Source organism: Epargyreus clarus, unplaced genomic scaffold (genome assembly GCF_041222505.1).
Source record: "Epargyreus clarus isolate Ecla_fem2 unplaced genomic scaffold, WU_Ecla_fem_2.2 ptg000024l, whole genome shotgun sequence".
NCBI classification, from domain to species: Eukaryota; Metazoa; Arthropoda; class Insecta; order Lepidoptera; family Hesperiidae; genus Epargyreus; species Epargyreus clarus.
Genome location: NW_027332231.1, coordinates 5,694,270 through 5,719,659, shown reverse-complemented (window position 1 = coordinate 5,719,659; position 25,390 = coordinate 5,694,270). Strand labels below are relative to the sequence as shown.

General features: G+C 38.3%; 2 protein-coding genes across 3 annotated transcripts in view; one reads left to right on the top strand and one right to left on the bottom strand.

The window, feature by feature from the left end:
* Positions 1-7,805, top strand: part of Src42A (Tyrosine-protein kinase Src42A) — an 82,043-nt gene extending 74,238 nt beyond the window's left edge. For both annotated transcript variants that reach the window (XM_073086803.1, XM_073086802.1), the window contains exons 4-8: positions 5,078-5,405; positions 5,593-5,771; positions 6,833-6,989; positions 7,107-7,360; positions 7,665-7,805. In XM_073086803.1, the coding sequence (XP_072942904.1) occupies positions 5,078-5,405; positions 5,593-5,771; positions 6,833-6,989; positions 7,107-7,315 (873 nt within the window). In that variant the 3' untranslated portion in view covers positions 7,316-7,360; positions 7,665-7,805. The remainder of the gene's footprint in view (positions 1-5,077; positions 5,406-5,592; positions 5,772-6,832; positions 6,990-7,106; positions 7,361-7,664) is intronic.
* A 3,678-nt stretch (positions 7,806-11,483) lies between these two features.
* LOC140752479 (FIGNL1-interacting regulator of recombination and mitosis) lies at positions 11,484-25,150 on the bottom strand. The gene is made up of 11 exons (XM_073086804.1): positions 24,756-25,150; positions 23,560-23,774; positions 21,780-21,937; positions 21,237-21,427; positions 20,227-20,372; positions 14,453-14,582; positions 13,875-14,037; positions 13,404-13,629; positions 12,993-13,323; positions 12,363-12,590; positions 11,484-12,103 (listed from the first exon to the last, which is right to left on the bottom strand). The coding sequence occupies exons 1-11, from the start codon at positions 24,885-24,887 to the stop codon at positions 11,489-11,491; spliced, it is 2,535 nt and encodes an 844-aa protein (XP_072942905.1). The 5' UTR covers positions 24,888-25,150; the 3' UTR covers positions 11,484-11,488.
* Positions 25,151-25,390: the final 240 nt, after the last annotated feature.

Here is a 25,390-nt window from a genome sequence, read left to right as displayed (position 1 = left end):
ATTTTACAATCGATTGGCACACACACATTATTCATACGATATGAATTGTATATTTTTTCATGATCAAGATTTATGCTGAAAGTGAGAACTAGCTTTCATTCCACTACATTTATCAATTCTAAGATCGACAGTGACACATCGATCGGTAAATTTATTAAATTATTGCATTGACGTATAAGCTGAAACTAGAAGTGGAGACTTTCTTATCAGAACAAAAACTTGGCAATATTATCTAATGACTCCATCTAGCGTTTGTAATAAACTTATATAAATGTCAATATGTTGGAATTAATGAAATTCTTGTGTAGCTTTGTCTGTAATTTCAAAATCACTGTCGTTTTCTAATTTGTCATAACTGAGTATAAAAATATTTTTATTTAGCTTTCTTAACTAATTTTTAGATCTAATTAATCGTTTTTAAAATTGATTGCGCAATAGTTGAAATAATATGGCGTGACAAAAAGAATAGACTACTTGATAGACAAAAAGTCAGATAAAAAATATTGAACTAATTCTTGTATATAAACAAATAGGTTGAAGCAACTTCAATTTAGATGGACACAGGCGAAACACTACTAAACATTAACATTATTAAACGGTACAATTTAGAGACGTGAACGTGTCGTTCCCGCGCCTGCGACGTTGCGCGCACACTCACAACAAACGCTAGTGCGAAGGCGCCTTTAATATACATGTGATAGGTGACACTATAGACCTTTGGCGCTTGTGAAATTTTATTCATGTTCGGCTTTGTTTAGATGTGCAATTTCTCAACATTTATGCGGTTTGCACCGCAACGTCGATTGCAACATGCAATATTTAGTGATGTACTTGTATTATACAAAGTAGGGACGACAACTGAATAAGCGATATCGAGATAGTTTTCATCGGTTCGCTATAAGATCTAGATAGCACGGCGGATGCGTGAGGTAAATATTTTTCGCGTTTAATGTAGTATTTGTTTACGGAATTAGACGCGACCTATTTAATGGGTTAGATATTTCCATACAAGTTGTTGTTGTCTTTTCGATTTAAGTACATAAATACGGAATTATTATATTTGATCTGATTTTGCGTTTTCTAATTTTTTTAAAAGCATCTTAATTTTATTTCATTTCTTTAAAAAATCCTGATTATGTATTATGTTAAAATCACATGTGTTTTTAGTTTGTTTAAATTTTAGTACAAGTTCCAAAAATGTAAGCACGGCCGCCAGTGTAACACATTGTATAACTTCGTGCTTTCTATTTATAGCAGCCTCCATTACATCAGGTCAGAATTACCATTTGCTTTACATGTCGGGAGGGGCAATTAATATTATTTAACGAAACTACATATCAATACGAACAGAGTAAAATTATTATTAGTTAACGGAAAATGAGTACTTAACGAGAATTATCGATGAAATTATTATTATGTCTGTGAGAATTACTGTTTATGGCCTAAGCTAAGCTCTAATTCTATAGTTTGGAGCTTATAGACGCTTAATAGTAATTGACTTAATACAGTTATTTTATTAACAGGAGACTTGATACTAATAGAATATGAAGAAAGTAAAACACTTACATTGTAATTGATACTTTGCTGGAACTATTAACAATGTTTTATTAACTGTCGAACAATGCACTTTTCAACGACAATGGTGAAAAAAATGTCGCATAGAAATAACATCTAATTAACCACAAGACTGACTTATATAAACTAATTGCACAGATAAAAACGACCGATAAATGATACATCTTGTAATAATGTACCTTCTTAACTACCTGTAATAATGTTTTATCAAGAAAAGATGCTATTCAACCGTTATAGTTATTAGTCTTATAACTAACTGTATAATTGAATTGCATCTCTACTATATTTAATTGAAAATATAGTAGAGATGCATAAAATAAACACTAATTCGAGTTATACCTAGGTATACGTTTTACGGGTACTAGGTATTTTCCTAGGAAATGTTTTTTTAATTTCTGTTCCTAATGAGTAATTAAAAACAATATAAAACTAATAAGAATTATATAAAATATCATATCGCTTCAAAAGGCTACTTTTAAATTAGAATAGACTTGCAGTCTTTGAAAATGCGTTTTAATTAGGCGATCTTGCGCTAGTCATCCACTGCAAACTTTAATCCTTGTCAGATGTCCTTAAGCAAATAATAGAAAAAGGCAAGGTCTGTCGAATTGTATCAACCAATCGAATGAATAATTCCCAGCTCATCTGTAGAGCGAATATAACGAAGGCGGGTGGTCGCGGTCGCTACCGACGCTTGACGACGGTTTCGCGTTACAACGCCTCGTGAATTAAATATCATGAAAATAGTCGTGCATAAAAAACTGAGATAGCTTACCAGTATGGATTTTAGCCTGTCTCATGCGGGGTTGAAATCAGACCTATGATTTTTTAAAGTATTTCGATGTTTTTATATGTACTTAACTTATCTACTATACCTGCCTTACTATATAATATATAATTATCTCTATATATATGATGTGAAGGAAAAAGTCGTCAGCATACCTACCCACATGGTTGTGAGTCCTCTAAAAAAAGTTGTGTAAAAAACAGTATGTAAAGTTTTTTATTGTTTATTTTTAAAATATCTGACCTTTACGAGGGAAAAACCGATTTATGTGTCACCTCGATTTTTACGCACATAGGACAATCCTGGGATCTCTAAAAGAACGCACCTATGCTTTACTTGCGTAGTAGATGTGTGAACTCTTGCAGTTGTCTGCACTTGGATGATGGATTACAACCTAAACCCCGCACTGAAAGCACATCCGTACCCAGCAGAGAATGCAATATGTCGATAATAATTCATACATTTTATTCTTCGAGCGAAGTGTCTCGGTGCCTGTTTGTCTACCACATTCACTTAAATAGCTAATAACTTAGTTGTTTCAACATTGAATAATATTAAATAATAGCATATAAATATTATTATGTATAAACAGTAGTAAAAGGTTATGTAAATTGTATTAACATAACAATTGCTCTTTACGATCCATTGTTGGCTTCTATTTTTACTGAACCGCTCACTTCAGATGAACGTGGTCGACATAAATATGAAATCATGATAAACGGACATTCATATGAATCATTGTTTATATTCTTTATGTTACCTTAACAGGAAAAGTTACATAAATTTATGTATATTTTATCTCACCCCGTTTAAGACAAACCGTCGTTTGAAATGTTAAACGATCGATTATGTTGTATAATAATTATATTATGTCACATGTTTCTCTCATGTGGCTCGGAGTTACCTATGACGATTAATTCTCTGAGCTTTCATCACTTTGTAACAGTCAGGTTATACAAAATTAATAATATAAGTGGCGCCAAAATTCTTAGAATCCGAGCATTATACAGGGTGTTTTTTCAAAGGGTACCCAAATTTTTTTACCATATTCTAGACATCAATAATGTTATGTACAAAATGTCAAAACTTTAAAATCCCTCTTAATTATTTAATTACATTAATTCTAAGTTATTCCAAATTCTGCGTACATTATGGACAACCGTTGCATAGTACGCGCAGTCATTGATAATGACACTAGCACTAACGCACACAAACTCGTAATACAAGTATGCCGACGCGCGGTTCTTCATTGAGACTGACACGCACACAAGGCCTTAGGACCGTCATAATGAACAAATACACACTACCCACATTACGACTTTATTGTTTTAAAACGAATGTATAAATTTTATGGCGTATTTAAAAAATTGGAATCAACTATTTACAGCAAATTAACTTACCTAATTACATAATTATTGAATGTCCCTTATAAAACACACTGGTATTTACATTGTCTACATATCACTGGTATTTCAAAAACTGTTCAAAGTGGAGTCCATTTCTCTCAATAGCTGAGCACGCTTTTTTAAATTGTTTTTTAACATTATTTGTGTCTGGACACTTTTCACTTCACTAAAATCTGTAATTATTTTATTGCGTAGGTTCTCATAACTCTGGGCTTCCTCAACGTAAACAAGTCTTTTAATTGCTCCCCATAAATAAAAGTCTAAAGGAGCTAACGGAGTCTAACGGAGCTGCTAAAATCGTCGTCGTATTAGGTACTCTTAAGTTATTTCCATGTATTTGTAAACGCGGTAAAGAGTCACTTTCATAAAGTCTTTGCGCACCACGTAAACTTTTACCATTTAAAATGTAGCACCGTACCATCTCATAATACTCGCGGTTCGTATAACTTATTTGATTTTGTGCCGCCATTTTCACTCATAAAAAATAGCAAACACATTCGAAAATCGGTCACGGTCGACTGGCGCCACTGGCGGCCGGCGGGCGGCGGGTGCGCATCACAGGTGTCTGCGAGGACGAGGGGGAAAGGGGTTGTACGAAACTAGGCGATCGCTAGCCGAATATTACCGATATCTCCCTGCATAGTTTTTATGTTTGTGTGCGAGCGCTCAGAGTAGTGTGTGATAATAAATAGCAGAACTTATGAATGATAGTTTTCGTTGTTGAAATCATGTCCATGAGTTCTGTATTTAGGGGATAAAATGGTTCAATATTTCTTAACATTTTTTTTATTATTTTATTTCAAAAATCGGTTATTTAACCGCTTCTGAACCATCTGTGTCAATTTGGGTACCCTTTGAAAAAACACCCTGTATATATCCGTAAATTATAAAAGTCATAAAATTCCCATTTTGCACCAACATCTCATATCTTTATCTACGACAATAACTTGGTTAATTAAATGATATCCACACACTACTATACTACTAATTAACAGCGAACTTAACGTTACCTACTTTAAAACACAAAACTTTAATAAGAACTGTTCTGACGATATCAATAAAAACTTTAAATCAATTATATGTTGAGTTGAAATATGTTTATTTACAGCGATGAAATATCTTCTAAAATTAACTTAACTATTTCGATTATTTTTAGCAACCTCTTATTATCATCAGAATATCGCTCAAAACATCAACAGAAGAGCCAGATTCTAGAGTCTGATTTCTTTAAATACTAAGGTGCTGTGCTACAAATGTAGATAGGTACTGCTTGATCCTCGTGAATTCATATGTATCGCCTCATTTCCAGGTGGAGAAACCAGTGACGGAAGGTCTGTCGCACAGGACGCGCGACCAGTGGGAGATCGACCGTTCGTCACTGAAATTCGTCAGGAAACTCGGCCACGGCCAGTTCGGCGAAGTGTGGGAGGGATCGTGGAACAACACCACTCCGGTCGCGATCAAAACCCTCAAGTCGGGCACAATGGACCCGAAGGACTTCCTCGCGGAGGCGCAGATAATGAAGAAACTGCGACACAACAAGCTGATTCAGCTGTACGCCGTCTGTACGCTCGAGGAGCCGATTTACATTATCACTGAGCTGATGAAGAATGGGTCGCTGTTGGACTACTTGCAAGGTATGTAAGAATAGTTAAACAGTGTCTGAAATTATTTATTTATTTCTTTTACCTGTAACAATAAGTCTCATTAATTATTTATTACCTTTACTTTTTCCTTGGTATAATTTCTGAATCGGTTTTTCAATTTTGTGTATCCTTTGTTTTTTTTTTCTTGTCGTTCATTTTATTTTCCTCTTTCCCCCAGGCAAAGGTCGCGTTCTGAAATTGCAACAGTTGATCGACATGGCCGCTCAGATAGCCGCCGGCATGGCCTACCTCGAATCCCAGAACTACATCCATCGGGACCTCGCAGCTAGAAACGTTCTGGTCGCCGACTCCAATATAGTTAAGATCGCCGACTTCGGTCTCGCCAGGCTTATCAAGGTAAGTCATCATACCAATCTGTTACCGTCTCACTTATTACCTCATATTTTCTCCCATAAAGATTAGGCCGTAGACCTTTGAGAACAGGACGGATAAATCGTAGGTATGTAAAATTCCCCAAAATAGTCATATCACCGATAAAACTAGTGATAATAAAAAAGTTATAAATCATTCGCAACTACGATTAATTGGAAATACGTCACTTGGATGTCAATTTCCTCAAGCAGTCCCCTTAAAATATACTTAGGGATATTTAGGAAATTATATTAAAATTTGACTTCGATCTTTTTTTCAACCAAATGACACAAAAAGTTGGTCCAGATGTGCTTTGTGCCTAGGATATGTCAGTACGCTACAACAAGCGCAATAACCACTTATCATCGGTTGGACTGCACGCCCGTTGGCACAAAAAAGTGGCACGACTCGTTACCTCCTAACCCTGACGTCGAACAAACAACATTCCGGCCTGAATAGTGCACCGTACGTCATTTCAGCGGGTTTGAGGTTAATCGTCTTGGGTGGCACCACCGCCGCAACATTAAACACCTAAGTAATGAACAATTAACATAAACACACCGCAAAATAGAAAGCTAGTTTGCAACACTTCGCGGTGCCCTATTGATATGTTTCGCATTGTTTGTATTTTTTTTGCAGAGGATTTCTTGATACTTTCGGTATATATAATCTTCTATCGTCCTGATAAGTCCTTTCTACCTGTTTGCGAGTCAATGAATGGACATATTCTATTCTCGCTCTTCTTTCTGTATAGCTCGTAAAAATATCTCATTATATATCATAACTTAAAAAGTTTTGGCTATGACCTTATAACACAGCTTAAAACATCTTACGACATAGCATTAAACACCTTATTCTTTATGACGAAAAGCCTCAGTGGCTTACTAACACTTTGTTATGATAAGACGTGACAATACCTCGTTATACTTATTATACCTATGTATGGCTTAAAACTGCTCGTTAGCCTAGAAACATTTCGTGCTAGCCTAAAAGCTTAATTAGCGTAGAAACATCTCGTTACAATGTATCGTGTTGTTTGTTAACAGGAGGACGAATACGAGGCTCGCGTGGGCGCTAGGTTCCCGATCAAGTGGACCGCTCCCGAGGCGGCCAACTACAGCAAGTTCTCGATTAAGTCCGACGTGTGGTCCTTCGGTATTTTACTCACCGAGCTCGTCACGTATGGCCGGACGCCTTATCCAGGTAACTATCGTCTTTCTATTATAAAGTAAAAAGTTTTTGATAAACTCTACTGTGGTGATACTCTGTGGTGACTAAGGTTTCACGAAACAATTCTGATTGAATAAATATTTGTCACAGGTATGACGAACGCCGAAGTGTTGCACCAAGTGGAGCACGGCTACCGTATGCCGTGCCCGCAGAACTGTCCGGCGGCGCTGTACGAGATCATGCTCGAGTGTTGGCACAAGGACCCGCTGAAGCGGCCCACATTCGAGACCCTGCAGTGGAAGCTCGAGGACTTCTTCACTATGGACAACTCGGAGTACAAGGAGGCATCGGCCTACTGAGCCCGGCCCTCCCTGCCGCCCCACCGACACGCGCACACGCATCACGTGAGTTTTGTTTGAGATAAATTGTGTGGATGCTTGTCATAAATATCAGACATATACAAACACGTTTATTAAAAATATCTTAAAAATTGTATTATAATTTATGAATTATAGCGGACTAACAGTTTGACGCGGATTAAACAAGATGCCAAGATATCAATATTTCTGTTGAAATGTTTTGAAAACATTAAATGTGAATTTTGAATAAGAAATAAAGCTGCATAATTAATTTACGAATTCACAACTTTATTTGAACGTTTTTTTTTTCAATAGTGTTTAAACAATAAACAAGCCGTTCAATCCACAGACCCCGGGGTTGTACCACATGCCGCCCGAGCTGCAAATGCTGCACGGCAGCGCTTCGATGCAACACCTGCAGATGCACCACCTGGCGGCGCACGCGGCGCTCGCCCAGCCGGCGGCGCTGCAGCACCAGAGCATGGGGCAGCTGCACCCGGCGCACACGCAGGCGCACGCGGCTCACCCGCACGTGGCTCACCCGCATGTGGCTCACCCGCACGTGGCTCACCCGCACGCGGCGTTACCGCACGTGCCTCACCCGCGCGCGGCGTTACCGCACGTGGCGCACCCCCACGTGTGCCACCACCACGCGCGCCACGCGCCCGTCGCGTACCGCGCGCCCTGAGCGCCGCCGCCGCCCGCGCCACACACACACCCATCTACATCGTCTCACCCAATTCTACTTCACACAGATCTGTCCCATCACCATCCGCATCTCATACAGACGGCCGACCGCGGTACAATATGCGACTACGTCCTCCACGTGGATTACGATCATGTGGACGCTGACGATCTCTGCGTCGAATATTGTCCCGCGATTGAGCGTCTCGGGGTCGCTTAAAGCCGAAGACGCGCTAGACGCGTAAATTCCTACTGACTCACAACTTACTGTCGACCGCGAGTGTTTTGTCTCGCGCGGCTCCGGCTTGAGGCGAGGGAATCGCGCGACGCCGAAAGGAGAAGCGCGATACGTCATCGAATTATCACGATTTATATCGGATCGAGGGAAGTAAAATTTGAACGTTAAGTGATCTTCCCACATTAACGTCGTAATGTATGCGGCGAAACTTATGATCCTACCTTGACCCTTATACAAAATTGTTAATAGATGTAGTCGGAGTTGTTATTGTACCCTTGATGTTAAAGTTATTGTGACTTCAGATAGATCGATCTTAGGTTAGGACACTAAGAAACACTGCCCGATGGTTGTTCTTAAGACAGAATATTCGTTCGATTTTCTTAGGGGAAGTCAGTTTTTTGCATGAAATAGTTAAGGTTGTTTCGTAGCCGAAGCGGCGACGTTAAGTAATTTTATGACTCTTCGATCGATAGTAAGTTGTTAAGATACTGTCAAAACTTCCTAAATGCGTTTAGGGTACCCTAGGTTACGGTTCATCGCGTCTCTTAAGCTATCGTCGAAGCTTCAGAGTGTGATTGAAAAGTAAAATAATTTCGCGAGCACAAAGCTAATTTTACGGCGTCAGAATTGAATCGTTCGGCGTTATTATAATAAATCTCGATTGAAAAACCGTCTGGTTACTCGCTTCGAATTTATCCGGCTTACGGTCCAGTATAATTGAGGTTAGGCGCTTGTTCCTTGTGTGAGCGAATAGGAGTTGGCTGGTCGCGGGCGTGTTGTGGGAGATTGATGTGCGTGATTCGGAGGAAATTTAGGTTCGGCAGGGATTCATTTGTCGTGCAATATAGGCACGACCTCGAATGGATTTTACGTTTGGAGAGGCGAATTATCCGATTAGGTATTCTCACCTTCGTATACCATGTTTAAAGTAGAATATCGATATTGGTGATAGATGCCAAATAATCGTAATAAAGAACTGAATTTTATATATACATATTAACTGTTCTGAGGGTATTTAGACGTTAGGGTTTTATTTATGTAAATTTAATGCGACTAGCTTTTCTAAATCATTCTTATTTTTAATACGAATCATGTTTTATTTGTTAAAATATTTGAGTGACGATATATTATTTTAAAATTATTATTTTCAGCTACTTTTTGTAAATCGTGTATCAAGCTCAAAGTTACGAGAACGTTTTATCGTCCGCCGATAAACTGATATTTTGTTTGTGCCAAGACAATTTAGTATAAGCGAAGGTTCAATGATGCCACATATAATCAATCAGGTTACAAATTGTATCTATATTCTTACTCCGAAATAAGTAAGATGTTACGATTGGCCTAAGAAATGATATTTTTAAACACGTAGGTTTTGTATCCTAACCGTATAGATTTAGTTAGGATTACTATGATGTTTGCCATGCCATTGTATATTATGACAACATCATAATGTATCTTGTTTGTTGATCAACGGCTACCATTTGAGATGTCAGTGTGCAATATTTATAATCTGAAAACCGGTGCTTATTATAGTTGTATGCGAGATGGTCGAGAAAACTTTGTGTAATTAATTTGCAATGATCTTATTACATCCTCAGAACATTTAACAAATGAGTAGTTGATTGGTGTAAGCTTAATGTTTAAAAGACGAAAGATTGGCTAGTTCATATGTTGACACCGCCACGGACAGTACAACATGTTGTTTTATGAATAAATCTTCGCACCATTTACGTGTAAATAGTACCGAATGTAGTTGGTCGTAAAGGTTTAAGAGTGTTACGAATGTGGGTATTCAATGAAACAACGTGCTGCCGACTCGAAGGTCCACTCACTCAACCATTCCAATTGGATCATCGCAATTAGATTTACATTGTGACAGTTGTTATGTATGGAGTTGATTATAATCGAGGTAATTTAACGAAATTTATCGCACAAATAAGTAATTGACTACCTACGATAGGTGCCTCAAATAACTGCATTTTTATGTCACAAAATAATTCGTCAAGTAAACGCTTGTTCACTTTAGCCGGACAGTATTCCAGAGTACAAGTGAATTTTTAGCCTTATTGGCTGCGTTCTGTGTACGATCGTACATTATTATTATATCGGATTGTTAAGTAAATTTTTGACCATATATTATAGCGGACTAGTTGATCGTATGAAGTACGTAGCCTTTTCATAGGTCATTCGTATGTTAAAACATGAATGAGACAAATTTTTAATGCGTAGTAATTATAGGGTGTAAGTCGTTACTCACATTTACAAATACTCGCTGAAGTGGACAAGCAATACAAATAATTCGTTATTTATACACGCACTGTGGATAGAGCACTTTTGTATAGGGATAAACTCCAATTCAAATGGCTCACGAACCCATGTTAATTTGAGAAAATTATCCATTTATATTTTTTGAATGTTGGTCAAATAAGTGTTATACTACCTATATGTATACAAAGTAATTCGGATATTATTTAGAGTACTCGGAGAAATCCCAGAACGGCTATTTACTCCCCTGTATTATTTTCAATAATTTATTTAGAAAATTTAATTCGTCGTAAGTTCTAGCTGTATAAACTTGCTTTAAGCTTCATGCTTAATCGCGATGGCTAAGTTATGCTATGTTTATCTTATATGGCAATAATATAACTGTATTCGTATTTTTATTGTTTAGTTAGCCAATTTTAAGTATTTTATGCCATCACAATTATTATTTTGAAATCATGAATTGGACGCGTAGGTTAGTTATGTGAAGGATGAGTGTTTATATTTAACTAGTATACATAACGTTTAGTAATTGTTGCTGTGTTACATGACATGCGTGGTTTTACAGTAATGTACAGATAATTTGACAGATTTTGTCGATGATTGGAAGGTGAAACCGTTTTTCAAGTGCGACTGATATTAGTTGATACTGTTTGACACGTGAGCTAAGGTCTTATTACCTCCGAGTATCAATTAAATATATTTTAAGTTTCTCTCAGTCTGGTGTTACACTGCCGTCATTGCATTTTTGCCTCTTACTGTTACATTCTCGTCTTAATTATAATCTTTCGCACGTTTCTAAATTTTTACATTAGACACACGAAACGACAGTGTAACACCGGCCTTATATGGTTATGATTATTATATTTCACTTATTTGTAAAGATTTTTTTAACACAACAATAAATATAAATGTGAAATATTTTTTGTTTTATTCTATGGATTACCTCTATTTCCCTTAACTATGTATAATAAAACAGGACACTACATTCAAGATACTATATTTTTTAGTTTATCAATTATATTTGCAATCCTTTTTTTATAGTCATCGGAGAGAGTGAGATTGTCCACTGAAGACAATAGTAAAGCATCATTTTCCAAACTTCCAACAATGTCGTCTATTTCCTCGCTATTTAACTTTGGTCGTTTAGCAGCTGGTTCAACAATTTCAGACATAGGATCACCCAAGTCGAACTCCGATTGTATACTTTTATTGGAGTTTTGTAGGATACACTTGTGAATAAATTCATTAGTTCCTGACTGCATCAAAAGTTCTTTCAATTCTATACTGTTTATACATTTATCACTCATGTCACAAATGAGTTTCCATTCATTTTTTACCTCATCTTGACTTAATATAGTAGAAGTCATTTCGAGAAAATCTCCAAAATGTCTATACTTAGACAATGTGTACAGTACATACGACTTTATAGTAGCTTGAACATCATGCATCAAGAGTTTCAATGTATCTTTGAAGATAGAATCTATCACCTGCTGGTTTTCGTAATTTTTTCGATTGAAAGTTAACGAACAAAATAAATCGAAGAGTAAAAATATCATTTCTGCGTTACGGGTATCCAATTTTGTTGCTATGATGTGAAGAACCTAGAAAATATATTTTAATGTTTTACGAGTAGGTACAGGGTTATAAAAAGATGAAAAATAATTTTCTATTAAAGCCGTCTAAGAATTGATCACTTTTGTGGCGTTGCATTCAATGGAAAACTATGTTGTATTATATTTTTACGTATAAAACATGTACAAGTAGTAACACATACTTACCTAAATAAATGTAACAATAATTAGAGAACATAAGATTTGCACATATCTATTGCAATTTAGTAGATAAATTAAAAATACATGCCTGTCCTAAATCCGCACTATTGGAAAATTTGCATCCAATACATTCCGTCAAAACGACTAATGCCGCTAAATATTTGAAATTCCATAAAGGTTCAGTTGGACAACACTTGTTTGATTTATAACACTTATTTTTACGGCATGCCTTTGACCATAATTTTACAAGATATTGTTCCATTGGAGCGGTGTTTTCCACAAAAGAGCAAGTTGAACACATTTTCATAATTTGTATCTAGAAAAGAAATAATTAAATATATAGATTGAAATAGTGACAAGACAAATGTTATGGCTCGTCTGAAGCAGCGTCACCTCAATACTTTGCCTTAGCAGCAAAGTAATTCTGTTGTTTTGTGATAGGTGGGGTGTGTCTTACATTTTTCGATTACGATTACGATTTTTTCAATTTGCACACATCTGTGATCTGTGATTTTTATATAGAAAATTCACCTTATGGTAAGTGATTACTAGTGGCTATGAACGCGATTAATAGGCTAAAAAAGATTTCAGGACTGTACTGACTTCAGAACTCTACCCGAAATCAGAATCTATGTTGCTACACCAATTTCCAAAAGCGCAATAACCATTTCAAATTACTTAACAAAAAAATTAAATAATAAACATATATTAATCATACCAAATTATTAATCTCTTCTTCGGTCACATCTGACGATAGGAAGCATTCATGAAAATTCACCTTCATAATTTCTAACATGACACCTTCTATGTTTCTTCTTTGAAATTTGGGCAAATCACAAACTTTTGCAGTGTACCACACACTATTTTGTGGCGATATCATTTTACTCATGAGCATCTTAGATTCAGGTAATAATACTTGGAAGATCTTTCGAATGGTATATCTTAAGTGAATCTCCTGTGGTGAATTGTAAAATGGTGGATGTTTCTCCAAGCTTTGGTAAATTCTGATTAGAGACCGAAAAGTATCCAATGCTAGATCATCTCTGGTCCTAAAACAGTTAGTTGATTATTGTCATGCCTACATAACGCTAAAGTAGGGTCATAATGAAATAAAATAAATAAAACTTACCTAAGAACTTGTACCCACAAATGAGACGAAAATAAGGCAGCATACAAATCAGTACTCATAATACCTTGATACATACGCCTTTCTAACACAACATACAGCTGATTGTTTATTGTTCTAGAGAAAGCAACTGCATGAACCAAAAAATATTCGTACAATCCGTAATATCTGATAAAACCGCCAAAATCTTTGCTTTGAAACCTTAGGCCTATGTTGTACCAATAATGACCTAAAATAATGTTTCCATAAGGTTCGGAGTATCTACAGAAATACTTAAAACATACAAGACAATCAAAATCAATAATAGTGCTTTTGCAATAGGACAAGTTTAGTTAAAAATGAAACAAAGTTTGTTATATATGTATAAACACGTATAACAACCTTTATTATATAGCTAGTGCACTAAATCAATAAATAATCATTTTTAATTATAAAACTGTTAAACAATACAGATTAAATTATTAAACAACATACCCACAGGAACAATCTTAAATATACAATTTATCATTTTGAACTTGGTATTATAGGCCTTATCATATCTCTTTGGCAACATCGCCTTCATGAGGGATATAAATAGAATGATGTATCCCAACAACGTGTTTGTCTCTAGCTTGATCATATCAACCCCAGCAATATTCTGAAAATGTTAAGAATAATATGGAATTCATTAGAAACATATTTAATTTAATGTTTTTTGATTAAATACCTTTTTTCAATTTTAAAACAAGCCTGATAGCACATATTAATTTTTCATGAGCAAAGTTATTTGAGCAAACTATGTGTAAGCAAAGACATTTAATGAGCAAATTTATATTAAACTTTGCTCATTAAATACATATTTAAAATATGTGTAATATGTATATGTAAAAAATATGTACACACAAGGCACAAGTTATTGTTTTTTTTTTTTGCATTTTTTACTATTTTGAAACTACCGCCCTCACAACGTATATAATATGACTGTAAAGTTACCTAAAAGTAAAAACTAAAACAGCTCTCCTACATGTGTAAAGTAATTCAAAACAGAATATAAAAAAACTAATTATACTCACATCCAGGAACTTCCCATCCAGTACGAGAATGTCACAAAGACGGTCACAGGCACTCAAAATATTTGTCTGCATGAAGTTTGCAAACTGTGGAGATTTGGTAGCAAATAGTTCAAAATAAGCCGGATTGTGCCTGAAATAATAAAATTGAAAATGAAATTAATATATATTATTTATATATACTTATTCACATAAAGATATATTATGACAAAAACCAAATAATAAAATAAGAATAAATTTTATAAAGGTATTGAAATTGAAATATACACGAAAAATTATAGTTTGTAAATGATTCAACTGAGGGCGGGAGACACGGAATGATAGTCGGTTGGTACTTGCACAAAAGCGTGTATTCATAAAGACGGCGTAAAGCGGACTGGCGCGGCGAACGGGGGAACGAGCGAACGCAACTCGCGGCGCCGGAGACGTAGGTAAAGGCGCGAGCGAACCGATGCTATATAAGGCGGCGTTACAGTCTCCCCCTTTTGACCTAGTCAGGTGACCTCACGACAGGTCAAACACCAGTAAAACTTACGCGACAGGTTTTTTACGAGGACGACCGCGCGGTCTTTTAGGACATACAGGCTCCGGCTGATCGTCCTGACGAGCGTGGTATCGACGCAGATCCCTGGTGTGGTACTTCCCCAAAATTTCGTCAGGTCTACCACAACGAGACAAGATGTATGTAGTTGGACTAACCTTCTTAGTTATAACATACGGACCATCTTGCCGTGGGGCGAGTTTTGAACTGAACCCCTTACTAGTACTACTTAATATATGACCGCGTAACAAGACTAAGTCACCTGGAACATAACCCTCGGCGTTTTGACGAGTCTTGTCCTTAACGCGTTTCCTCTTATCTTGCTCATTCTCGATGCTTTCCTTAGCATCTGAGAGAATACCGGCTAGCTTGAGCAAATAAGGCGTGATCTGAGGGACATAATTCTCGGTCTCAACTATCGCTCGAAGGTCACTTTGAACAGAGATGGGCGAACGCAATTCCCTGGCAAAAGTAAGAAAGGCAGGAGTCTGCTTTGTTGCTTGGGTCAACGAAGTATTCAAAGCGAACCGGATAAACGGCAAAGCTTCGGCCCACTGTCGGTGCTCCTTCTCAACTAATATGGCGAGTTGGACTTTCAAATCCCTGTTCTTCCGTTCCACGGGATTAGCTTCTGGATGGTACAGAGGTATCAGATTTTGTTTGACTCCCAGAACAAACATAGCGTGCTGCATGACATCGGCTACAAATTGCACACCGTTGTCAGAAATCATACGCCTCGGAAGTCCAAACCTCATGAAGACTTCATTGACTAATGTTTTCGCACAGATCTGGGCCGTGGCCTCGGTGAGGGCAAAGAGTTCCACCCACTTGCTTGTGGTGTCCTCGACTATCAGGATCCACCTCTCACCTAGAGGTCCTTCGGGTAAAGGCCCAAAGAGATCGACGGCGACAACTTCAAAACGCTGAGCCGGAACTGGTGTTTGGAGCAACCCAGCTGGTTTCACATTACTCGGCTTGTAGCGTTGACATTCTACACAAGTCTTGAGATATTCTGTTACATAACGACGCATCCCGGGAAAATAAAAACGTTCGGCAATGCGGTGAAGAGTTCTCTCTATACCGCCATGACCGGAAGTTGGAGAATCATGACATTCCAACATAACCTGTTTCCTAAGGCTTTCAGGAACGACGAGCTGCGGTTCTTCGGTGTCAGCCTCGATGTACCTGTACAACACTCCTCTAACAAGGTGGTATCCTCTTTCGGTCCACGTTTTAAGAGCTACTTCATCTTTTCCTTCCAGGTCTTTAAGGATCTTCGAAACTTCGGGGTCATCGAGCTGAGATTGACGGACGTTCGTCGCATCCCATCGAGGTACCTCTACGATAACTGTACATACTCCACAGGACTCGCGAGTATCCTCTTCACAGGGCGGTCGACTCAGCGTATCCGCGATGACGTTGGCCTTTCCCGGTGTGTAATCGACTTGAAGATCGAAAGACTGGAGCTTCATGGCCCATCGTACCAATCTACCGGTTGGTGACTTCAGGGTAAGTAACCACTTGAGTGGTTGATGGTCGCTGGCCACACGAACTGGATGTCCATCAATATATCCTCGGAACTTCTCACAAGCCCATACGACGGCAAGAGCCTCCCGCTCGGTCGTTGAATAATTACGTTCTGCTGGCGTGAGAAGTCGGCTCGCGTACTCAATGGGTTTTTCTTCACGTGATGACTCCCCCTGGAGCAAAGCGGCGCCTAGGGCGTAATTGCTGGCATCAGTGCGGATAACAAACGGCAAACTATAATCCGGTTGGGCGAGTATTGGCGTTGAGGTGAGTAACCTTTTCAGTTCTGTAAACGCATTGACTTGTGCGTCACCCCAGATCCAAGACTGAGCCTTTTTAGTGAGCATCGTAAGAGGCTGTGCGACCTTCGAAAAATCTGGCACGAATTTCCGGAACCAAGAACAGGTCTGCAAGAAGCTCTTGAGATGCTTTACGGATGTAGGTTCTTTCATATCAGCTATGGCCTTGATCTTATCAGGATCAGGTGATACTCCTTGAGGCATTATGATGTGACCAAGATATTTCACACTCTCCCGAGCAAAAACACATTTATCCCGGTTGGCTCGGAGGTTGAAGACTCTAAGACGGTCAAATACAGCACGGAGATCCTCAAGGTGTTTCACGAAGCTGTCAGAAATTATAATAAGGTCATCGATATAACCTAAGACTGTGGTGTTTTTGAGAGAAGAACCCGAACGAAATCGATCAACGAGGCGTTGAAACGTCGCGGGCGCATTTCGTAAGCCAAAGGGCATACGTTTGAAACGGTGAACCCCAAAAGGTGTGACGAAAGCGGTTTTATCCTGGTCGGCTTCTCGAACACACACCTGCCAGTACCCGGCGCGAAGGTCTATCGTGCTCATGTAACAACTCTTACCGGTGTACTGCAGTAGGTCGTCGATGATCGGCAATGGATAGGAATCACTCTTGGTGACGGCATTAAGCTTTCGATAATCGACGCAGAAACGGTAAGTTCCGTCTTTCTTTGGAACGAGTAATGCTGGCGCAGCCCATGCAGACTCGCATTCTTCAATAATGTCTTGCTGTAACATCTTCTCGAGCTCGGCTTCCATAATAGCCCTCTTAGCTGGAGTGAGGCGATAAGGAGGAACTGCAATGGGAGGATGATCACCCGTTTCTATTCGGTGCTCAGCAAACGGTGTTGGACCTCCCCCTTCCTTAAAAACGTCTTCAAACTCCTGAAGTACTTCAGCAAGTGTTGTACGCTCATCTGGTTCCAACATCGTACCCTCGTCTGCCCTCAGAAAATCCGCGGAAGCACACCCCATAAGACGGCGGAAAGACTCGCAGTGCAAGCGGTGAGTAACATGAGGTCGATCAGCCGTGAACCATGTATTACGATGCATGTTAATAGTAATGCGCGCTTTGCGCAAGAAATCGACGCCTAGAAGAGTTTCGTTGTTGACGGCGTGCGGAAAAATAACGAAGGTGGTAGGTATTACTACATCAGTTCGATCGAGCCTTACCTTTACATGTACTAGTTTGACATCCAGTGTTTGAACGACTCCGTCCGCGAGCTTCACTGACATGACACTATCGCGAAAAGGTAAATTTAGCCTTTGGAATAGTGCATAAAGTGAGGCTCCAGCAATGCAACGCTTGGCAGCCGTGTCAACTAAACCCGTACCGGTATTACCACAAATCTCGATATAAAGAATGGGACGGCCCTTACTAGAATCTGAAACACGCGATTCAGTCGGTCGCCCCGTCCGCAAAACCGTTCCGCTCATAGGCAAACATGCATAAGTAGGTACAACATCATTCTTAGATACATTATTACTACAACCGTTGAAAGGTAACTTGTCTTCCAGAGGCAAAAGTTCGCGAGTAGGTATGTTATCACAAATTGAGGACTCAAAATCATTAGCCTTGGACGCTGTCGGCATGCGTTTGAGTTTCGACTCGGGCCGTGAAGACAAGTGTCCTTGAACCTTACACTTTTTCAAATTTCTTTTACACATTTTATCTTTTGTAACATTACGAACATAAACAGAATCATGATTTAAACGATTACAAATAGAAACATCACTCGAACATTTGCAACCCGAGTTAGAGTTCTGTAAAACATTAATGGACGCGAAAGAGTTACATTTTACGCAGTTAGGACGGATAACACCTATTCGACCGCAACCGTAACACGAAATTTGAGAACCGGACACTTCACTCTTACTTTTAATTTTCGGACACAAATCGCGCGAATGTCCCGATTTACGACAATAAACACAGAAAAGTTTACCTGCACTCGACGAAAGTCTTATTACTTTAGTCGTGTCGTCACTCGTAGAAGTAGCGGTCAGCACCGGCGCGTTTGATGCGTTTCCCGCGCTTCTAACCGACGCGACGGCCGGCGGCGGCGGCACGCTCGCACAAAGGGCGGGCGACGGCGCGGCGGCGGTCAAAGTCGGCGGCGGCGCGCTACAAAGGGCTGGCGGCGGCACGCTTGTACTCAAAGCGGGCGCCGCAAAGCCGCGCGCGGCGAACGAAGGGAGCGTTTTCTTTTGATACACATGAAAACCGCGCAAAGTACCGACAGCACTTGGATACGCTGGCGCTTCATTGATGGTGTCCTCTATGTGTCTGGCTTTACTTATCAAATCTTCGATGCTGTGAACGGATTCTCTACTGACACGTTCACGAATTATGTTGTTGAGTAAACCGTAAATCATATCTAACTGTATTCTTTCTTCGATGGTATAGGGTAGTTTCGCCAACAGAGCACGGAGGCGAGTCACGAAGACCTCTGCACGTTCGGAGCGCTGGTCTGACGCGAAGATGTCCCTAAAAATCTTATGCGGAGGCCTAGGAGCTCCATACATTGAACGTAGGCGCTTGAGTGCGTCGTCCCACGATGCGATCGACGATTTAACTCCCCTGAACCAAACAGCAGCCTCTCCCTCTAGGAGCATCGGAAGGCCACGTAGTGCATGGTCGTCACTGATGTTAGTGCACTCCTTGTACACACATATAGCGTCGACGAATGCTTCTACGACTTCTGAGTCCTGCTTTGATCCATTGAAACGAGCGGTACAATTCGCGAAGTTTCCAGTCTGAACCATTGATGACATGCCTGGAGACGTAGGGCTGGTAGGGCTCTGGTTGAGCGTGTGCGAGTTCAGAATAGATTCAATAAGCTCACGATTCGACTGAGCTTGAGCTCTGGCGAACGCTGACAACAACGGCTCCAGCCGATCCTCGTATGACGAGTCCAAGTTCTTGTCAGTGCCCTCTGCACTGTCCAAGGATTGTCTCTTACGACGTGGTCGAGGCATGTTTAAAACTTAACACTTAACACAAGTACACGAACACGATAAACTATAGTCACAGGCGTGTCAACACAGTTGAACACGATCGTTAACACTAATTAATTTACGAATGTGAGTTCTAAAAATCTTTTAGATGCCACGAGTTGGGACGCCACTGTAAATGATTCAACTGAGGGCGGGAGACACGGAATGATAGTCGGTTGGTACTTGCACAAAAGCGTGTATTCATAAAGACGGCGTAAAGCGGACTGGCGCGGCGAACGGGGGAACGAGCGAACGCAACTCGCGGCGCCGGAGACGTAGGTAAAGGCGCGAGCGAACCGATGCTATATAAGGCGGCGTTACAAGTTTAATTTTATAGTTGGGAAAATTTTTAAAATACATTTTTCATTGTAACCAGGAAGATCTATGATACTCATACTTACATATAAATATATACCAGTAATTCTATAATATGGTTATAATTATTTGTAGGTGCATTTCTGAATACATTACTTAATCTTGACAATATCTTTATGGTAAAATTTGCTACTCTTAATGACCTGAGTACATTTTTATTATCTTCTTCAAGCTGGAATTCAAAATAATTTATCATTCAACATAAAAAAACATTTTTATTAAAAAAACATTAGTTCACATAAATAGCAATGCATAATATACTACCTACCTCAGATAGTAATCAAAATGATTGCGGTTAATTGTATATATCCATGGGCATCAATATAATAAAAAGCTTCATTCATTACATATTATTATATTACACAAAACCTAGCAGACCCAGCAAACATTGCGTTGCCATATAAAATAAAAAATGTTAAGGGTGAACAACCCTTATCACTTAGGGGTATGAAAAATAGATAGTAGCCGATTCTCAGACCTACTGAATCCTTACTAATATTATAAATCCGAAAGTAACTCTGTCTGTCTGTCTGGATGTCTCTTCTTCACGCCTAAATCACTGAACCAATTTTAATGAAATTTTGTACAAAGATAGTCTGAGACCCGAGAAAGGACATAGCATAGTTTTTATCCCGGAAATCCCACGGGAACTAGCGATCTAATATCGATTAATCGGAGAATCGATCTTTTGGACCAAAAAAAATCGATTATTTTAATCGATATTAGTAAGGATTGAATCGTAAACTATGCATTTGATCAAGTGATCTTTAGTAAAGTTGTTGTTCATGAGCCCACGAAGGTTCCAGAGTTGGTACGACCAATTTTCGCCCGATGGCGCCACTGTCGTTCCAATGAAGGTACGAATTTTGTTTTATGTATGTTAGTATGTCATATTATTTTCGTTTAAACGCGGGCGAAGCTGCGGGCAAAAACTAGTATGCATATAAAATTTGGTGAAAATCTGTGAAACTGTTTCGAAGGACTAACTAACATCATGACACGAGAATTTTATATATAAGATATATATCCTTCATACCTCCAATGCAGTCCTGATGTTATCCTTTATAATAGAACCAAATGACTGCGTAATTTCAATGTAATAATTTTTCTCTAGGAGAAATTCTAAATATTTCTCACATATTAAAGTAAATGCTTTCCATTGTTCTGCAAGTGATTTCACATCTAATGCTTGAACAATAACACCAATTTTCATGTTGATGTTCAGGGCTGAAAAAAGTAAAAAAAAAACATATATAGAAATTTATGTATTACAAATTTATTATTACAATTTCGATCATTTTTACCCTACTGCGACGATTTTTTTCTCGATCATATGTGTACCTCGTTCATTGACATTCTGTCCAGCCCAAACGGCTTAACAGATTTTAACATATTTTATAAAGTGTCATTAGTTATTATTTGTTCTAGTCAGACTTGGTTCTTCTGAATAGGAAAAATCCTAATGAAATATCTCACATTCACAAAGTTTTAAACATTTTTGGTACCTGAAATAGCTTAAGATAATATTAAGCTTATAAAAATAATATTCTTTAATACAGATGTACAAAATAATCAATACCTTCAATAAGAATTTCCTGTTCTTCTTGCTCAGTTAAGTTGAAGACGAAATTTTTCTCCAATGTCATCAAATAAGTCATCTGCAGTTCGTGACAAGTGCGGAATAAGACTTTTAATTGTGTCTCAACTAATTTTAAGTGACTTCCATAAATACATTCACTGAAAACATTGTACAACAGTTAAAACAGTTTATCATTATGTGTGCCTGCAAGTAAAAATAAATGTTATTGTGTATGTCCTGTGTGTGTGTCTAGTCTAATATATAAAATTCTCGTGTCACAGTTTTCGTTGCCATACTCCTCCGAAACGGCTTGACCGATTTTGATGAAATTTTTTGTGCTTATCCGGTATCTTTGAGAATCGGCCAACATCTATTTTTCATCCCCCTAAATGTTAGGGGTAGTACAACCCTAAATTTTTTTTTTTATTTATATGGCAATACAACGTTTGCTGGGTCAGCTAGTGTTATAATAATAATAATAATAATAATAATATTCTTTATTGTACCCAAAAAAGAACACAAAACAAAACATACAATTTTGGACGATACAAAAGGCGGTCTTATCGCTAAAACAGCGATCTCTTCCAGACAACCTTAGGATGAGGAGTTAAAGAAGAGATGACTTAAAATAATAGGGAGGGTGCAATTAAATGATAGATGCAGGACTAATATATAAAATTAAGTGTAAATATAGAGATAGCATACTATAGAACAAATAATAAATAAAGGGGAAAGAAGCTAAAAAAATAAAATTACAAAAAGAAAGTTAACACAGTTTTATAGGTGAATAGCAAGAGCACAGATTTTGGGAGGAAAAATAGTTAGAGGTGAAGGTAGTGAGATTTTACGAGATTTTTGAAGGAGTATAAGGATTGGGAGTAACGAATAGATACAGGGAGGGAGTTCCAAAGACGGATAGCGGATACAGTGTAGGATTTTTTGTAAAAAGAAGTTGAGTGAGAGGGAGTACAGAGAGCAAGATTTTCTGAGGAACGAAGGGTTCGGTCATGGGACAAGTGGAGGAACTGGAAGCGTTGTTTGAGGTAAGGAGGAGCAGTTGGATTAAATAGTAAACAATAGAGAAGAGATAGAATATGAGCATTCCGGCGAAGGCGAATTGGGAGCCACTTGAGTTTAGCACGATATTCTGAAACGTGGTCATATTTTCTTAGGCCGAATATAAACCGTATACATAAGTTTTGGAGTCGCTCAAGCTTATTTAATTGCTCCTCGGTAATGTCGGGATAACACACATCAGCATAGTCAAGTATTGGTAAGAGGAGGGACTGTGCAAGCGTAATTTTAGTTGGAATGGGTAAAACATTTTTTAGCCTACGTAGCGAGCTCACTGCAGCAAAGAGCTTTCTACTGACCTCTGAGATCTGAGGTATCCATGAAAGTAAAAATAAAAAAATAATATAAATTATATAAAAGTATTAACACTTAGTTTAGGCTACATAAATGCCAACAGGTATTGTTCCAAGGAAAAATGTTATTTATAAATAACAAACCTGCTACTGATTTTTATAAAAATCACATTTTACTTTTTTCCCATTTTCCAGAGCTAAGGGTGAATTGTAAGATTTCACCCACCCTTGAGAATTTTTTTTTTTAACTTTGTCGATTTCCTCCCCCATTATAGCCATTGTTAATTAATGTCTGATACGTCTAATTTTAAAAAATCAGACATCTGAGTTTGAACCTCAAACACCCACATTTAGTGTCAAATTTAAAACACTAAACTACTATTTCCTCATACTTAATACAAGTTATTTCATACCTGTCTTTACAATGCATGAACACCATCTGAATAATATTTCCAGTTATGGTAGGGAATGGATTCAACCTACAACATGACATTGTGGTTGATTCAACTATACTTTTTATCAGGTCCAACAATGTCTGCAGGAGAGTAATTGTATTTTCTAAATAAATGCATAGTCTGTCTAATTGAGCATTTGGACTTTTTAATAAATCTTTTATTAATCCCAGGCCCTGAAAAGATGAGATTAAATTATTAATGGTGTAATTATGTCATAATGTATATCTAATAGGTTTAAAAAGACAGTTTCTTATTAGAAGCAAATGAGTTTTTACTCCACCTGTTAGGAAATGACCATTAGGACCCATAGACTTCTGTAATAAAAACTATGCAGGTTTGAAAGTCCTACTTGATTTTTGGCACACTTTCGTTTTTACCCAATACACCTTGAAAGGTAGAATAGTAGATAACGGTAGCAGGGGTCTATTTCTTGTCCCTGTAGTACCCGGACCAGAATAGGGCTACGATATCCCCTGCCTGTCGTAAGAGGCGACTAAAAGGTGCTTCTGGGGTTGCGGACGGCAAGAGTGGGAGCTCAAACCGTCCAGCAAGCGACCCTGGGAAGGACAGCGGTTTGTGTGGTCGCATATCGCTGTAATCATCAGGGCAGAGCCCGATTGAAGGGCATCGCGTTAAGAGGACTCCACCAGTTCCATTGGAGATCCCGGAGTTCTACAAATGCTGAGAATGGCCACCGGGGGGTTTTAATGCGGTAAAAATCCCACATAACCCGGCGTCACTCCCATGGCGTCGGGTACCTTTTGAAGGTTTCCTCGTCAACAAAAAAACGAGGTCTATTTCTGCCTAATAACAGTAGTATTAAGTGCTGCTATGTTCAACTTTGAGGTAAGATAGCTACACTCATGAGAGACATTCCAACTTAGTCCTCAAAGGTAGCAATGCATGTGTGGCCGATATCAGATGGGACTCTTATCCTATTTGAGTGTTGATTACACTTGTCCATGAGCGGTAATGGCCACTTACCTGGTGGATAGTATGCCCCTTTGATACCTCCGTATTTAAAAGAAAAAGCAAAATGAGGCGTGGCGGTAGTGCATTTGGAATCGAACTAAGAAGAGTTTAATCACTCTTTTTCACATTAGTTACATTGGATTTACCCAAAAGTATCAAAACATATGAAATTATCTACTTACGTGTGATATACATGTATAACATTCTCGTAAAGATGATGAAAATTGATTAGGAGTAAAAGACTTGTTGCTTGCAGTACGCTGCAAGGATTCTTTACTTCGTAAAAATAATGTATCATAAAACTCCATCTCCATTTAGCACAGTAAACAGTAATGTACTTATTTGTAAAAACAAAGCTTTTAGAATTTTACAAAAGAAAGAATATGAAAGATAAAAAGACGCTTTTCATGTTATTAGGGATGAAAACAACATTAAAAATGTATATAAATTCATTCTATTATTTACTTTTCACTTCACATTTCACAAATTCACAAAATTCATTTTATTTCGCGCGTATTTTTAGTACTGCAAATGTTCAAATCTCCCTACAGAGTCTACAGACCGAGTAGTCTCTACGAGAAAATCAATAAAATGTCAAATGTAGAAATGAGGCAAATCGCAACTGAATATCACTAGGAATAAGGTTCTTTCTCTAGCCTCCACATAGATTATACACTAACCTAGAGCCTCCACTTCATCAAAGAATCGCGAGATTTCCCTATATTAAGTGTATCATCTATGCGCGAGATATTGAAACGTTGTCAGTATTGACAGCTGAACGCGAATTCCTTATATTTTATTATTATTTCTTTAATAA